The 15,206-nt window shown below is 30.5% G+C and overlaps 2 protein-coding genes across 2 annotated transcripts in view; one reads left to right on the top strand and one right to left on the bottom strand.

The window, feature by feature from the left end:
- On the top strand, nucleotides 3,189-11,637 carry LOC107638270 (30S ribosomal protein S1; the record flags this gene model as incomplete). The annotated part of the gene is given in 10 exon segments (XM_016341463.1): nucleotides 3,189-3,430; nucleotides 4,348-4,507; nucleotides 5,362-5,423; nucleotides 5,706-5,865; nucleotides 6,005-6,125; nucleotides 6,801-6,882; nucleotides 9,222-9,325; nucleotides 9,688-9,766; nucleotides 10,297-10,347; nucleotides 11,320-11,637. Coding segments are annotated over 10 exon segments (1,145 nt in total), but the record flags the coding sequence as incomplete, so codon positions are not given.
- Nucleotides 13,175-15,206, bottom strand: part of LOC107635801 (oil body-associated protein 1A) — a 3,295-nt gene continuing 1,263 nt past the window's right edge. Inside the window, exons 2-3 of the mRNA XM_021120253.1 lie at nucleotides 14,501-14,700; nucleotides 13,175-13,645 (exon numbers count right to left, since the gene is read on the bottom strand). Coding sequence (XP_020975912.1) covers nucleotides 13,461-13,645; nucleotides 14,501-14,700 — 385 coding nt within the window. The 3' untranslated portion in view covers nucleotides 13,175-13,460. The remainder of the gene's footprint in view (nucleotides 13,646-14,500; nucleotides 14,701-15,206) is intronic.

Below are 15,206 nucleotides of genomic sequence, written 5' to 3'. Positions count from 1 at the left end.
AGATAGCTTGAGCTGTTGATTTAGGGATGGTTGGGCGTGTGGGTTTTTATCGGGTGTGGGCCTTGGAGAAAGTAGAGTTTTGGACAGCCCCCAACCTCCCAAAATATTATGTATTAGTGAGTGGGGAGAGATGTATTATTTTCACTATCCAGCATGGTCCTGAAAAATGGGGGAGCCCAAAAATGTTAATCTAGTAGTGCCATACTTAGGTATTTAATATTCGGGTAGTGAGGTATCACGATTTCTAAAAACAAAATACATACATATATAATGGAAGGAATATGATATACTAGGAGCCCGTGAAAAAAAGACATAAGCAAAATTGCATCATACATATAGCCATTCACTATCCCCAACAACAACCAATTTCAATCCACACTTATCCTAGGGTTAACTAACCTAGGCATTCACATAACTTTACATAATGCCTACTCGAAACTCAAACCCGTACCTTGAATGTCGGTGGTTCCAACCCTTGAAATCTTGCCTAGCTCAATCTCCAAGTCCATCACCATTACAATAATTCACGCCGATTACCTTCACTTACCTCATAGGAGGGTTTTCTCACCCTATTACGGCCTCCGGCCCAATATCCAAATCAATTAACAATAAAATCAATAAACAACATTCACTTTATAATGTCCGAACACGTTTTAACTAATTTCAGCCCATTTGCTGCCCTAATCACAAAATTCACAAGGAGCGGTCTAGTGTACAGATGCAAGTTGGAAAAGGCGTACATAGAATTTGTTTATTGAGAGAGGACACATGTGACATTGGGTTTATAATGGAAAAGACTTCGATGGTGCGGAATTTGATGTTGGCTTAGAAGACTTACAAGGGATGAGCCTAACTGATACTATTCAATAACGAGAGATATGGAATCAGGACTGCATTGAGGACTGCATTGATGGGTGGTTCATTGTGGCTGTGGACTTTGGAAAAAAAATATTTTGGGTCAACTTCGAAAGAAAAAAAAATTATGAGTTAGTGTGGGAAAAATGAAAACAGTCTGCAGCACTAGTTTCCTAACCAAAGTCCCACCCACTTTCTTCTCTATATGCCAACATAATTTTACATCCCAAAAGCTCGTTTACTCACCGTACGTTTAAGTTAGTTGCTAGTTATTATTGGTTTTTCCATAATCTTTTCTAAATAAATACTGAGAATATTAAAATAATTATTCTAATTTTTTTTTGTACTGTTTGTTATTTTAATTTTTTATAATCTGTTTTCCTTTTAAAAATATAATTATTTATTTAGAAGTGATTTTAACTAATATTATCCAACTAATATTTATTTTATCAAAATTCATTTTAATAAAAATTGCCAAACATAAATCATGTTGACACAAATTTAATTATACTCAAAATCAATTCTACAAAATCACTTCCATTCAAACTCCAGTTTGTCTAACGCAAACACACACTAAATCTTCAATGTTCAGCAAAAATTTAGTCCGGGCGCATTTCTTCTTTCACTTCTTTAATTTTGTTCGATTTTATTTGGGTCATAGAACGTCTTATTTTTGTCAACCGTCAAACAACACATAATTGATTTATGTTCCAGTATGCTTGTAACGCATGCCATCCTTTCAAACATGATGCCCCACGGGCCACGGCCCACCCATATCCAAGGCCACACATGGAGCCCATCCAACCACGGCCCAATCATCCACATCCTCCCGCAGCAACCTCTGTCCAAACGGAGCCAATTCCCTTCCCATGCATCAGCTACTCGGCTACATGATGGCTTCATGTTACACCGTTCAGCAATCAATCACAAGTGGCTCCCCGTAGACACCTGTCAGCACCAAATAGCCCCAGGAGGAATATCTGTATCCTCACATCTGTATACTATAAATTCCCTTTTAAAGAACATCAAAAGTCTAATTGAGTATTTTAAATTCTTATGATCAGAGAAAATTTCAAACTGCACTTCACATAGATGATATCTCCAAATCTTAAAGACAAACATTACTGTTACCAATTCTAAGTCGTGAGTCGGGTAGTACTACTCATGTGACCTTAAATGTCTTAACGCATAGGCTACATTATTTTTGGTTTGCATCAGTACACATCCTAAACTCTTCAACGGTCTTTAGAGATCTGATAATACTAAAACTAGTACTGTTGTTAATTTCTCCTTTAAAATTCTAAATTTTTTTTTTCATTCATCGATCTAGATAAATGGTACTTCTTTTATTGTGAGTTGGATAAAAAGTATAATTATCCGTAAAAATCTTTTAATGAATTTTCGATAATATCTAGTCAATTCCAAAAAATTTTAGATCTCTGTAAAAGTTGTAGACCGTTTTCTTTCTAACACTGTCTTTATAATTTAAGAAAGTGCTTTAAAAATTGAATTTTAATGTGATTTTTACAAATATGATTAAAAATTGAGAAATTAAATGTTAATTTGGTGTTATTTTTTGTATATATTTTTTAAACAATTATCTTTTTAATTTTGATGATATTTTTGTGAATAATTTTAAAAATTAGAAATGATTTTAGTAGTTTAGTCCATATAAAAATATATAACAAAATAAAAAATACAACAACTATCTTTTAATAATTAAAAAACAATTAAAAAAACAGACGTACTTGAGGTTTAGAAAGAAGAAAATTACTTAAATGAAAATGTCAAAAAAATATCTTTTTTTACGAAAATATTTTGTATAAAAATATGATTTATTTATTTGGCCACACTTTAAATAAAATTAATACTTTTATAACATATCAAAATTTAACTCTATAATTCACCATTTATAAGTCAAAAAATAAAAATTTTACATAAAAATAATTATAAAATCTTCATTCAAAACACCCGCATAATGCTAATTAATAACATCTGTAAGAGCTTTTTTACCTGAAATTTTCAGATAAAAGTAGTGTGTGACTGAGCTTGTTCCACGACCACACGAGCAGAAAGAAAGTAGCGAGCATAAAAGATATGGTGGTGGAAGAAAAGGCACCTGCTATCTTAAAACCTATCGCTTATATTATATCCATAACAACCATAATCCAAATGGAGATTAGGAGATACATAGATAGATATATATAACAATGAAGACATCAACTTAGTTTTTTTTTTTCTTTTGTTGAAAAAGAATCAATTAAGAATGCATATCTTCACTCCAACGCTTGCCTCAATCTCTTTTCTCTCAGTCTCACCTTCTTCACAACCAGACCTCCTCTACTGCACCACTACCACTTCTTATCGTTATCCTTTTAGTTTCCCAAAATGCCCCCACAAATTAACTGCAAAGACGCCTTGGGAGTGGCACCATAACTGTAATAACACAAGTAGAATATGCGTCTCTGGAAATAGTACCCAGATTGACCAAAACCCAGATGGTGGACTCCTTCATCAACGCCCTACTCTTTTGGAACCGCAGCTACAAGATGATGATCACATTCGTCAGGCCCGGGTTTCTCTCTTTTTCCTTCTTCTCCTTAATATTTTGGTGGAAACTCAGTTGCAGTCGACTTCATGTGAAGTTGATAGCTTGACTGATTTGACTAAATTTTCATCTAACTGCTATCAGCTATCAACTTCATTTATTATTTTTCTTCATTAATTTGTCGTCAATGTTTAAAAATTGAATAATATTATACAATCGAGTTTTTTTTCTAAATCGAGTTCAATCAAGTTAAACAATAAATTTTGGAGTAATGATATTTATAATTAATTTTTGTTAATGTTAAACCAATTTATTGGATTTAATTAACAAAAATACTTAGATGTGTAACATTAATGAGATAAAATATATCGTTGGATTACTGCACTAAGAATTAAATTAAAGAAATTGAGTTGATGGCTAAATAATGACAAAAAAAAGAAAAATTTTACACAAATATAGGATACAAAAAAATGCTATTCGTACACTAAAATAGCCACTAAAATTAGTCACTAATGTAGTTGTATATAAATACATGTGGTTTAATTTATTTTTAATGTGTATTTATATTCTAACATATATTTTATTCTGGTAGTTGATTTTAGTGTAGACGTAGTATTCGATAATATATTGCTAAGTTTCTTTGACTTAATCCTGAGTTACTACTTCAAAGGTCATACGTATAATAAATTTTAGTTTTAATTACATGATAGTGTAAACTCCTTTACGTATTAAAATTAAATTATGTTATGATTTAGCAGTTAGCACTAATACAAACTTTGGCTATTTTTTTTTTAATGCGTTTCTGGTGCTAATATCAAATCAAAATATCATGAATTCGGAAGCACATGATTTATATATCCTGATGAAACCTTGATGGAGGGTAATAACATATAAGTAAGTAGCTTAACAAACTTATCTGATACTTAATTTCTGCAATGAAGTAGAGATCGTCAGATTGGAAGGTTGCAAAGGAGCACAAAGAGAATGGAGTGATCCACAATGGTAGGATTGAAGGCTTTAATGCCGGAGGCCTCCTTGTTCGCTTTTATTCTATTGTCGGCTTTCTCCCATTCCCACAGCTCAGCCCAATCCATTCGTCCAAAGGTATCCCCTGTCGGACGCAATGATTTTGTTTCAATTACGTTTAGATCAACAAAAATGTTATTTGTATACTAAAATCAGTTGCTAAAATTAGCCACCAATATATTGTGTATAACTATATGTGTGGTTTAATTTATTTTCAATGTGTATTTGTATTCTAACATGTATTTTATATTGGTCGACTTTGGTGGCTAATTTTAGTGTACACGTAATATAGTTTATAAAATCCAAAAAGCAGAAAACAGGAAATGAAAATACAAATCAAACGCCCTAAATTGCCAACTAGTTACCGTGGTTGTTTCATTAACTAGTTGGCAATTTTGGTTGCTTCTGTCATATATTAGTATTTGGTACAATATTCTCATTATTTATCTCGATTGACCTTATAAATAACTCTTTCCGTAGCTAACTCTCAATGCAAGAGTTTCATAGCTTATGTACCTATTTTGAAACTACTTCTTCTAAAAGCTTAAGTTGATAGAAAGAGATAATATGAATGGTTATATCTTTGGCACTTTTCCTCAAGCAAGAGCCTCTTTTTTTATTTGCTTGATTTTTACATAGGCTTTCTTTTTTCTTTTTCCATTTACCTTATGCTATTTTTTTTCACTTTTGAGGATCACTAAAAATCGAATTCTTGACTTTTTGAATATAAAGCTATGATACCATGTCATGAAAGTACTCCTCCCAAAAGTTTAAACTAATAGGAAGAGGCAACATGAATGATTATATCTCTAATAGTACCAAACCCAGCATGCTTATAACATGTTACTGATTCAACATTTGCTAATGTTTAGTCATAGTAGCAGGTAGAGTTGCAATTGTTGCCTTATTGTAGTTTTTATACTTTTGTGTAGAACCACAGAAACCTATCCAAGATATTGCTAAAGGTTTGCATGGTTCAATCATATCAGTGAAGGTACATTATTGTTATTTGAATAATGGATGCTACATGTTATCATTTTATCTTTTGAAGAAAAAATAAAATAAAATAAAAAATCTACATCTAAAAAAAAGTGAGTTTTTGAACCTTGAAATATGATGAATGCATTTGTATCTGCTACTTGCATCAAATATTTGTTTTATCCTATGGTTTATGCTGAACTAGATTATTTTCATTTTCAACCTGCTTCCCAAATTTCAAACCAGCAAGAGTTATTTGAATTTATAAATGATTTGTAGCTTCTTCTTCTAATTTTAGGTCATTCTAGCAGATGAAGATAAAAGAAAATTGATCTTCTCTGAGAAAGAAGCTTCTTGGTCCAAATATTCAGGGCAAGTCAAAGTAGGGGACATTTTCGAAGCAAGAGTTGGCTCTGTCGAGGACTACGGTGCATTCGTTCATTTGCGCTTCCCCGACGGTAATAACTCCTAATCGTCAAGTTTAACTACTTTACACTGTCAGTGAAATCCAATTAAGTGCTGCCGTATTATCTATATAGTAGCACTTAATTGGAATGTCAATGTATTTTAATACCAAACAAATACAGAATGATGCAGGTCTTTATCACCTTACCGGATTAGTACACATCTCAGAAGTATCATGGGATCTAGTTCAAGATGTAAGAGACATCTTAAAAGAAGGTGATCAAGTCAGGGTCAAAGTTATTGGTGTTGATAGGTGCGTTTCCTTGTACTTTGCTTCTTCTGATAAACTACCAAAATCGTAAGTATATGGAAGCAAGAGGTGATCAGCCAAAAAATAAACAACTTAACTAATTTATAATTATATTTAATTAATTTAATTTGTTTTTAATTTATAATATTTGATATTAATTGCTTCTCATCCCAAATTAAAATTCTGAATTATACGTTGGAGAAATAGGGGCAGGAATCACGGAACTTCCAACAATCCCGATTTTTAGTATATAAAAAAATTTATAATATATATAAAAGAACATCCATTTAGTATGAAAAAGAAACATTCTAATACTTAGTAGGAGAAACATCCTAATGCTTAGCATAAACACCATCCGTTTTGGATTCACCCAGAAGTATTTGGCTGGTATTTGGCTGATTTTTGGCTGGTACCTTCTTGGTTCCCTAGCATTGTTGATTCTCAAAACATACTTTAGAGATTAGATTTTAATGCAGTTTTCTGTAAGTATAATTAGAAAAATGAAACATTTTTATCCAAATACAAGCATTGTTTGCTACTTAAAAAAAAAAATTTAGTTACGTTTGTCATGTTTTATAATGTTTTGAGAAAATTTTTGTACCAACATTTTTTGGTAGCTTACCCTGGTATTTAAAAGAATTTTATTTTGCATGGGGAACTATGTCAAACTTGTTGCAGAGAAAAATCAAGGATTACACTGTCAATTAAACAGTTAGAAGAAGATCCACTTCTAGAAACTCTGGACAAAGTAATACCACAGGTTTGTATGAAGTGTATCTATGATTCCTTGTATGCATTTAGTTATGTTATTATTGGATATGCTATTTTTACAGCTCATTTTTTAGTTGATAATTGCAAATAGTTTGAGAAAATGAAAAAAAAAGAAATAAAACTAAAAATTGAGAGAGAATGTGTATATTTCCTGCCTTTATTACTTATTTACTTTAGACAAAAGTTGTTTAACAACTTTTGAGTTATTGAAGTAGCACTACTTAAATGTTATCGGAAAACTTTTAAATGTACTGATACACCGGTGTTTCAGTGATTTTTAATTATTGATCTTAATTATAAAAAATATGGAAAAAGTTTGGTAACCAAAATTTTTCAGCCATAATCAGCCAAAACTTTCCATATTTTACTTCATTTATATCACTTAATAACAGTTTTATTTTTTACTTCACTCTCTTATCATTCTACTTATCACCGTTTATTCTACTTATCACCGTTCTTATTAAATCTGCTAATTAATGATATTAATTAGAAAATCATATCCCTTTTTATTAGGCACTATTGTAATCAATACTTAATATTCCTTTTTATAATTTGATTTTTATATATAAAAATACAATAAAAATTAATAATAATTATATTTTATTATGTAGTTCAAATTATTTTACATATATACTAATAAATCATGATTCAAAATATTTTAATATTTTATTTTTGAAGACATTATACATTTAAATCAACGTGTACCTTTATTTATTATCTATAATATTTTGGTTACGTAGCATTGCCCAAAAAATATATATAATTAAGATCAACGGTAAAAAATTACTGAAATATCGGTATACTTGAAAGCTTTCCAATGTTATGTATGTATTTCAAGGATTTTGGGTGGATGATTTTGTTTCTATTCTGTTTCTGGTTGGAAAAATTGATTAGTAATACTGTCTCAGCCATATAATTTAGTTCAATGGTAAAAAAGACCTGCAAACCTTTTAAACTAAAGTTACAAACTATTCACCCAACAAATTTTTATTATTCTAAAATTTTATGAGAATTACTCTTAGATGAATTTGTTTTTCTGTAATTTTTAAGAAAGACTAAGTTGTTCGATAATGATATTTTTTAGAGACCTAATTATTTAATAATAAAATGGGGTAAGTACGATTTTGGTCCCTTAAGTATGGGGTCAGAATCGAATTCGTCCCTCTTCTTATTTTGCCATTAAAATCGTCCTTAATGTTTTTTTTCGTATTAAAATCGTCCTTTTTATTTTTTTTGGACAAAAATACCCTCACCACTACCAACATAATTACTTCCTCCACCACCACCACCCCCAACACCAACACCACCGCCACAACCTCCACCAACATTTTTATTATTAAAATAGGAATAGGGGTAGTTTAGGTATTAAATTAAAAATTTTAATAAAAATGACGATTTTAATACGAAAAAAAACATTAAGGATGATTTTAATGGCAAAATAAGAAGAGGGACGAATTCGATTCTGACCCCATACTTAAGGGACCAAAATCGTACTTACCCCTAATAAAATTTATTAGATATTTTGTCTATCACGCATATTAAAAATTTTATTGAAAGCCACATGAGAACTAATCTGTAAAGAGTAATTTTCAGAGACTTCTTAATGATTAATTTAAATATTTATTCATTTTTCTCAGTCTTATTTAATTTATTTAGAGTAATAAGATAAGTAGGTTTTTGGAGTATTTTTTTACTAACTTACATATCTCCAAAGAAAAAAAAAGTTCAAATTAAGTCTTTGAAATTTTTTTGCAATGAACTTGTAGGTTCCTAAGGGGAAAAAATATCAACTAAGTACGGTTTAATTATTCTGTTAGTTCCTATAGTTTTGCGAAATTTTTAATTAGATCCCTATACTTTTTTCATTTTAATTGAGTCTTTGCACCAATTTTTTTTTAATTGGGTCCCTACACTTTTTTTTCCTTTTATTTAGGTCCCTATACCAATTCTTTTTTTTTTAGTTGGGTCCCTATAAAATTAAGCCAATTACTACTAAGAGGGACTTAATTGAAAAAAAATTAGTACAGGGACCCAATTAAAAAAAAATATAGGGACCTAATTGAAAATTTTACGAAACTATAGGGACCAACAGAGTAATTAAACTACTAAGTACCTCAAAAAATTGCAATATTGGATGTATAAATCCCAACAGAAGAGGATGAATTTTACCCAACAATGTAATTTTTCAGAAACCTATAAATGCAGTCTTTCAATTCTTGAGGGACTTGATTATTATTTTTTTTTTCTAAGACTTATAAATTCCATGGCAAAATTACTCAAAAATCTACATGGCTCTGCCTTATTTAAGTTATATTTTGTATATTATAGGATGGTATAGCTGATCCTGATTCTTCTAGTGACAGTGAAAGTAGTACTATTGAGCCTCTTCCGGGGCTTGAAGCTATCCTTGAAGAGCTCAAACAGGAGGATGGGTATGTTTCCATGCACCATTGTCTCTTCTTTTCTATATGTTTATTTTTCTATTGTAAAATATTTCTCACATTACAAATTTGATATATTGATAATTTAATGTACTTAAATATATATTGTATTTAAATAAATTGAGTCGTTATATAGGTGACGTATTTTAAAACAGTTATATTGATAATTTACATATTTTAAATAAATTTAATGTACTTAAATATATATTGTTTTCTACTTCTATTTTAAAAGAAGTATTTTATTTTCAGAAAAATATATATACTTTTCTTATATTGTTCCTTCAAATGATGATATATAAAAGGCATGTGAAGAAGTTTCTGTTGATGGTACGTTGATATTATTCATGTGACAGAATTTATGAAGCAAGAATAAGCCGTCAAGGATTTGAAAAACGGGTTGTCTCACAAGACTTGCAACTTTGGCTCTCTAATGTGAGTTTTTTTAAATAATTTTCTTTTGAGTAATGTTAGAGAACCATCAAGAATAAATTACCATTTGTACTCATAAAAGATACAGATGCTGACAAATGTACTAATATAAGAATAAAATGACAATTATAACCACAGAAGATGGCTTCCGTGTGCCAAGAGTATCCGGATATTGGTTACACAGTTGGTCCGTTAGGGTATTTTTGGCACACGAAAGCTATCTTCTATGGATACAATTGTCGTTTTATTCTTATATAGATACATGTATCAGCATTTATATCTTTCATGGATACAAATGGTAATTTATTCCACCATCAAAATTTATTGTTTTTGACTATTAGTTAGTTATCAATAATTAAAAATATAAAAAAAATATTATTGAATTACTATACTCAATGAATAAGTTGATGACTAGTGATGATAAAATACAATAAATTCTGATGTCCTAACATTTTTTTTCTTTTATCTAACTAGCGTGAAGTTGTTCACATTCTTTTTTTTTATCTTGTATTTATTTATTTATTGTTTTCTAGGCACCTCCAGTAAATCAAAGATTTACCCTCCTTGCTAGGGCGGGAAGACAGGTAAAATAAAACTTCTTTGTAGCACGAACTCTTATATAGTGTCTTTCACCAAAGATCGAACTCTTGATCTTTCGGATATAGAGATCTAATATCATTGTCATGAAACTACTCATTCACAAAGGTTTAAGCTGATAGAAAAAAACAACATGAATGATTATATCTCTAACAAAATCTTATTACATTCACCAATCCAAAAGCCAAAGAAAATGGAACCAAAATCTGATTCCTACAGGAAGAAAAATTCCGAAAATGGCGAGATGAATCTGAAAACTAGAACATGTCTTTCTTCCTAATATCTCTTCCCTTTTCTCTGGTGGCTTTTTCTTGTACACAGTCTAAGAACCTAAGTTGATATAGAAATATGCAATCTGAACTGAATAGGGAAAAAAAGAAGAATATAGACTCTCATATGCATTGACTTCTCTAAGCTCTAGATTATTATTTTTTGCCAATATTTGACTAACTCTAATTATTAAATACTAAATTTTAAATTCTAAATTCTAATAGTATAAAAATAAAGTGTTAGTCTAAAATATTCGCTAAAATTAATAAAAGTAAGTGAAAACTCAGGTGAAGTCGACTTCACGTGAAGTTGATACCTGAGAGCCGTTAAATGAAAATTTAGTCAAATCAGTCAAATCATCTAACGATTCTCAGGTATCAACTTTACGTAAAGTTGACTGCATCTAAATTTCCACCATAAAAGTATTAGTCTTCTAATATTTCTCATTTAAAACTAAAGGAAATAATTAAAAGAAATGGGGAAAAAGAGAATAGAAAACAGAGTTTACAAATAATAGGACATGTGACTTGTGAGTATTACAGATAACGGTAATGTTAGAGAGAAAAAAAAACAGTTAGAACTTATAAATTTGGGCTGTTTTTGACTAATTTTTTTTTGTTACTAAATATTTTCGTAAAGATTATTCTTTTGTAGTTATATATAAAACATATTTTATAATTTATTTGCAGGTTCAGGAGGTACATTTGACAACGTCACTAGATCAGGAAGGTATCAAAAAGGCCTTACAACGAGTATTAGAACGTGTCCCCTAAATTGATTTTGAGTCATTGAGAAACTCCACAATGATTGTACAGTGATTTGGCATCATATAATATATTGTAAAAAAAAAAATATATTTTCTAGTTGGTGTTGTGACTTAACTCACAAAAAGGTTTCTTGCAGAGACACTCCATATAGTTCAGTTATTCAATCATTCGAAATTTTACCAATTCATTTACGATATAATTGACTCAGTTGACATCAGTAACAAAAAATCTTCTTATTCACACTGATGTATGCTTGTCTGCTTGATATTATGTACAGCTTATATTATGTTTATGAAATGGTATCAGAAACCCTTCAGGGATGAAAAGGGAAGAAGAAGTTGAGAGAGAAAAGAGAGAAAGCAGAAGGTTTTAAAAGAGGGCTTTCATTATTTGTAATTAAAAGAGCTAACTTCATGTCTTATATAATAATTCTAATAGCTAATGAGCAACCAACTAAATGATTAGCATAAGCATAACTACCATTTATTCCTAATATCTCTCAAACAAACCAGCCTCAATTTGGTCCTAAAACGAACAAAGGCATCATGGGACAGAGACTTTGTAAGTCATCGACAATTTGATCAAAGGAAGAAATGTGCACAACATGTGCTTGCTGCTAAATAATTCTATTTGCGACAAAGTATAAATCAATTTTGAAATATTTTGACCTACTGTGAAGTATGGAATTGCGACTCATCAGCACATAAATTAGGTCAAAAGAATGTTAAAATTTTCGTGGCTCATAAATAATCACCACTCACGTTACATATAATTTGGCTGTTATATCTATAACTCCACCTTTACAACCTAATCTATCCCGTATTATTCAATAATTGTCACCTATAGTTCGGCGAACAAGTCAAATAAATAGATATAATCATTCAAGTAAAACAAAAAAACAATAACCTTCTCACACATCACCCCTAGTAGTTCGGAAAAGCAGTTAAAAAAGACGTTGGTACTTCAAACTTAACTGCACTATAGTCTACACGTGCTCCCTAATATCTCGACAACTAAAGATATTTGAAAACGGTCATTTCTCCATAAGTTTGTATAAAGTAAAGCAAGGTAAAAGAATACATCTAAAAATCTAATACTCACTTAAGTCACTCTCACTTTTTTCTTTGAATTATTACTGACTTAAATGTTGAAGTACTTTTTGCAGGTATCCATCCCATACCCATCCCATTTGGTGTCCTTTGAACTCCAATGTATATCTTATCCGTAGAGAAGATAGGACGATGTCTCTCCTTCTATAGCGAGCTATATCTTGGACAGAGTCCTTAACAATAAGAACATTTGGTACCCACTATGGACCAACCTTAATGTTATCCCATGTTTTCTTTTTTCACTTGTTATTCCTCTTTTGTCGATCATGGTTGATGAGCAAACTCCACTTCCTCGTCCACCAATTTAGTTCAAGTTATTGGCCATGAATGCTACGCTACAAGCCAAGGTCCAAAGGATGGCCGACCTATTAATTCAGTAACAGATTGGTTGTGACGAAGATGAGGATGTCAAAAAAGAATGTCAACAATGGCAACCATCACAATGACCATATCTCAAAGATAAAAATTATTCCAACCAGGGAAGCAAAGAGATCTTCGTAGAAATCACCTCATAATCTCATTTGACTTCAATCCCTAGACACATACATAAGAGTATAAGACTCGCTAACTAAAAATAAATCTATAACTATGAAGCCTGACGCTTGTGGTGCTATTATCATATTATTACGCTATATCTTATAAATTAAATAGCACCATCACAGGTACGATCAACAAATTAAAAGTTTAAAACATATATGATTCCCAATATATAACGGTACAATAGTATAACATGAGTTCTTCACAACACTTTATGCCCTTTATTCTCAAACAGATCCTAAGGTAATTAAGTGCTAATTAACTGCATTATTACATATCTTTGGATTAAGAGATCCCGACTCCTCATACATATAACTTTGACACATGAAACCTTGTTAATAATTATACAAGTTGTGCATCATAAGTCTAGAAAAGATTGATGTCATCTTATATATTGATAAGATATATGATGATTGTTCAAACAAAGACCCTGGTGGCAGATGGAGGAGGTTGATTATTTGGGAGATGGACCTCTCTAAGAACAGTCTTAAGACCTTTACCTCCACCATTGGCCAATGGATCAATTCCATGTTCTGGTCCTTTCATATACTCTCTGTTCATTCTCTCTTTCTCGTGATCCACGCCCAAACGCTTCCCGCAATCTACACATAAACAACAAGGTAATGTTAGGTAGACAAAAAAAATAGTCAGAACTTGCCTTATTTAGCATTCATTAATTATCGTAACAATTAATGAATGCTAAATAAGGCAAGTTATGGCTATTTTTGGCTAATTTTCTTTGGTTACCAAAGATTTACGGTTTCGTTTAATTTTTTTTCTACGGTATCTCCAATTCGATAGGTTACCAAATCAAGAATTAGAATTCTATTTAAGAGTTTAAAACTAAACTATATACACAAAACAAAATTCAAATCAACTATAATTACTTAAAGAACAAATAACTATATACACATTACAACATTTTAGACTTTAGACTAAAATTTTTTTTATCACATTTAAAAATCATGACTTAAAATTTTAAACTTAAAATTTCCTATGGTCACAGTTTGACTGACCTAAACAAAAATTTTAATCACTGTTTATTTAAAAACCGTGACTATAGATGTCTATAATCATGAATTTAAAAGGCAACCTTCTCTTAATAAAATTATTTTATATTTTAGATCACACTTTTTTATATCATATGTAAAAACGTGATTTAAAAATACCTATAATAACGATTTTATACTGTGACTATTGACCAAAAATATTATAGTAATAACTAATAACTACTTAATTGCAATGAAATTGAATGTGAATCAGCTCGATCATAATAGAGGCATATGTTAAAACACAATTTATCTTTCAAGTATGACTATAATTTTATTTAAGTGCCATTAAATTAGTAAAAAAAAAAATTTAATAAATTTTTTTATTGTGTTTAATAAATATTTAATAAAAAAAATAAAAACACTAAAAATAAAAAACATCATTTTTAAAAATTATAATTTATATTTCGTGCGAGTGCCAAAGGCGCTTTTCCTCGTCCGGAAGCGTCATGAAGAGATTCTCAGACACAATGTACTCGAGGCCAATGAGTCTAGCATTGGCTTCGGGGCTGTCGTAGATGAGGCACTGCCTCATCTCTTCATTTTGGTGTCCGCACAAGTGGTGTGCCTCCACTTGGCGGGTCATGTCGTGAGAGTAGAAGTGAAACCTACATGCAAATTGCAAATTGGTTCATACATGAATGTTAATGCATGTTCAACTCATGTTTATTAAGAGTAATATCAATCTTAGATATCACTTTTTAATACTTGTAATATTTTTAAAGTAATTAACATTAAAAATTAGAAATTACATTGAATATCGTATCTCCAAAAGTATCCTAAAAATGATAGTAATATCATAAAAAAGAAATAGTATCATTTTGAGAAAAGATTAAATAGAAACAACCAATATTATTTCGAGATTAAAAGAAAATAATAGATTACGAACTCGACTCGTTAATAGCTTGATAAGTGAGTCAAGCCGGCTCTCATGAGCCAGCTCGAACTCGACTCGTTAATAGCTTGATAAGTTAAACTTGCGAACCAAGGTTGAGCCTGAAATTGATCTCATAAATTAAATAAGCCAAACTTAAGATTAGATAAGCTCAATTCATTAGCTCGTGAACTGATTCGATTATATATATTAATACACATATTCTATATGTATTTAGTA

This window comes from Arachis ipaensis, chromosome B04, assembly GCF_000816755.2.
Source record: "Arachis ipaensis cultivar K30076 chromosome B04, Araip1.1, whole genome shotgun sequence".
Taxonomy (NCBI): domain Eukaryota; kingdom Viridiplantae; phylum Streptophyta; class Magnoliopsida; order Fabales; family Fabaceae; genus Arachis; species Arachis ipaensis.
This window is presented reverse-complemented; position numbering and strand designations above follow the sequence as displayed.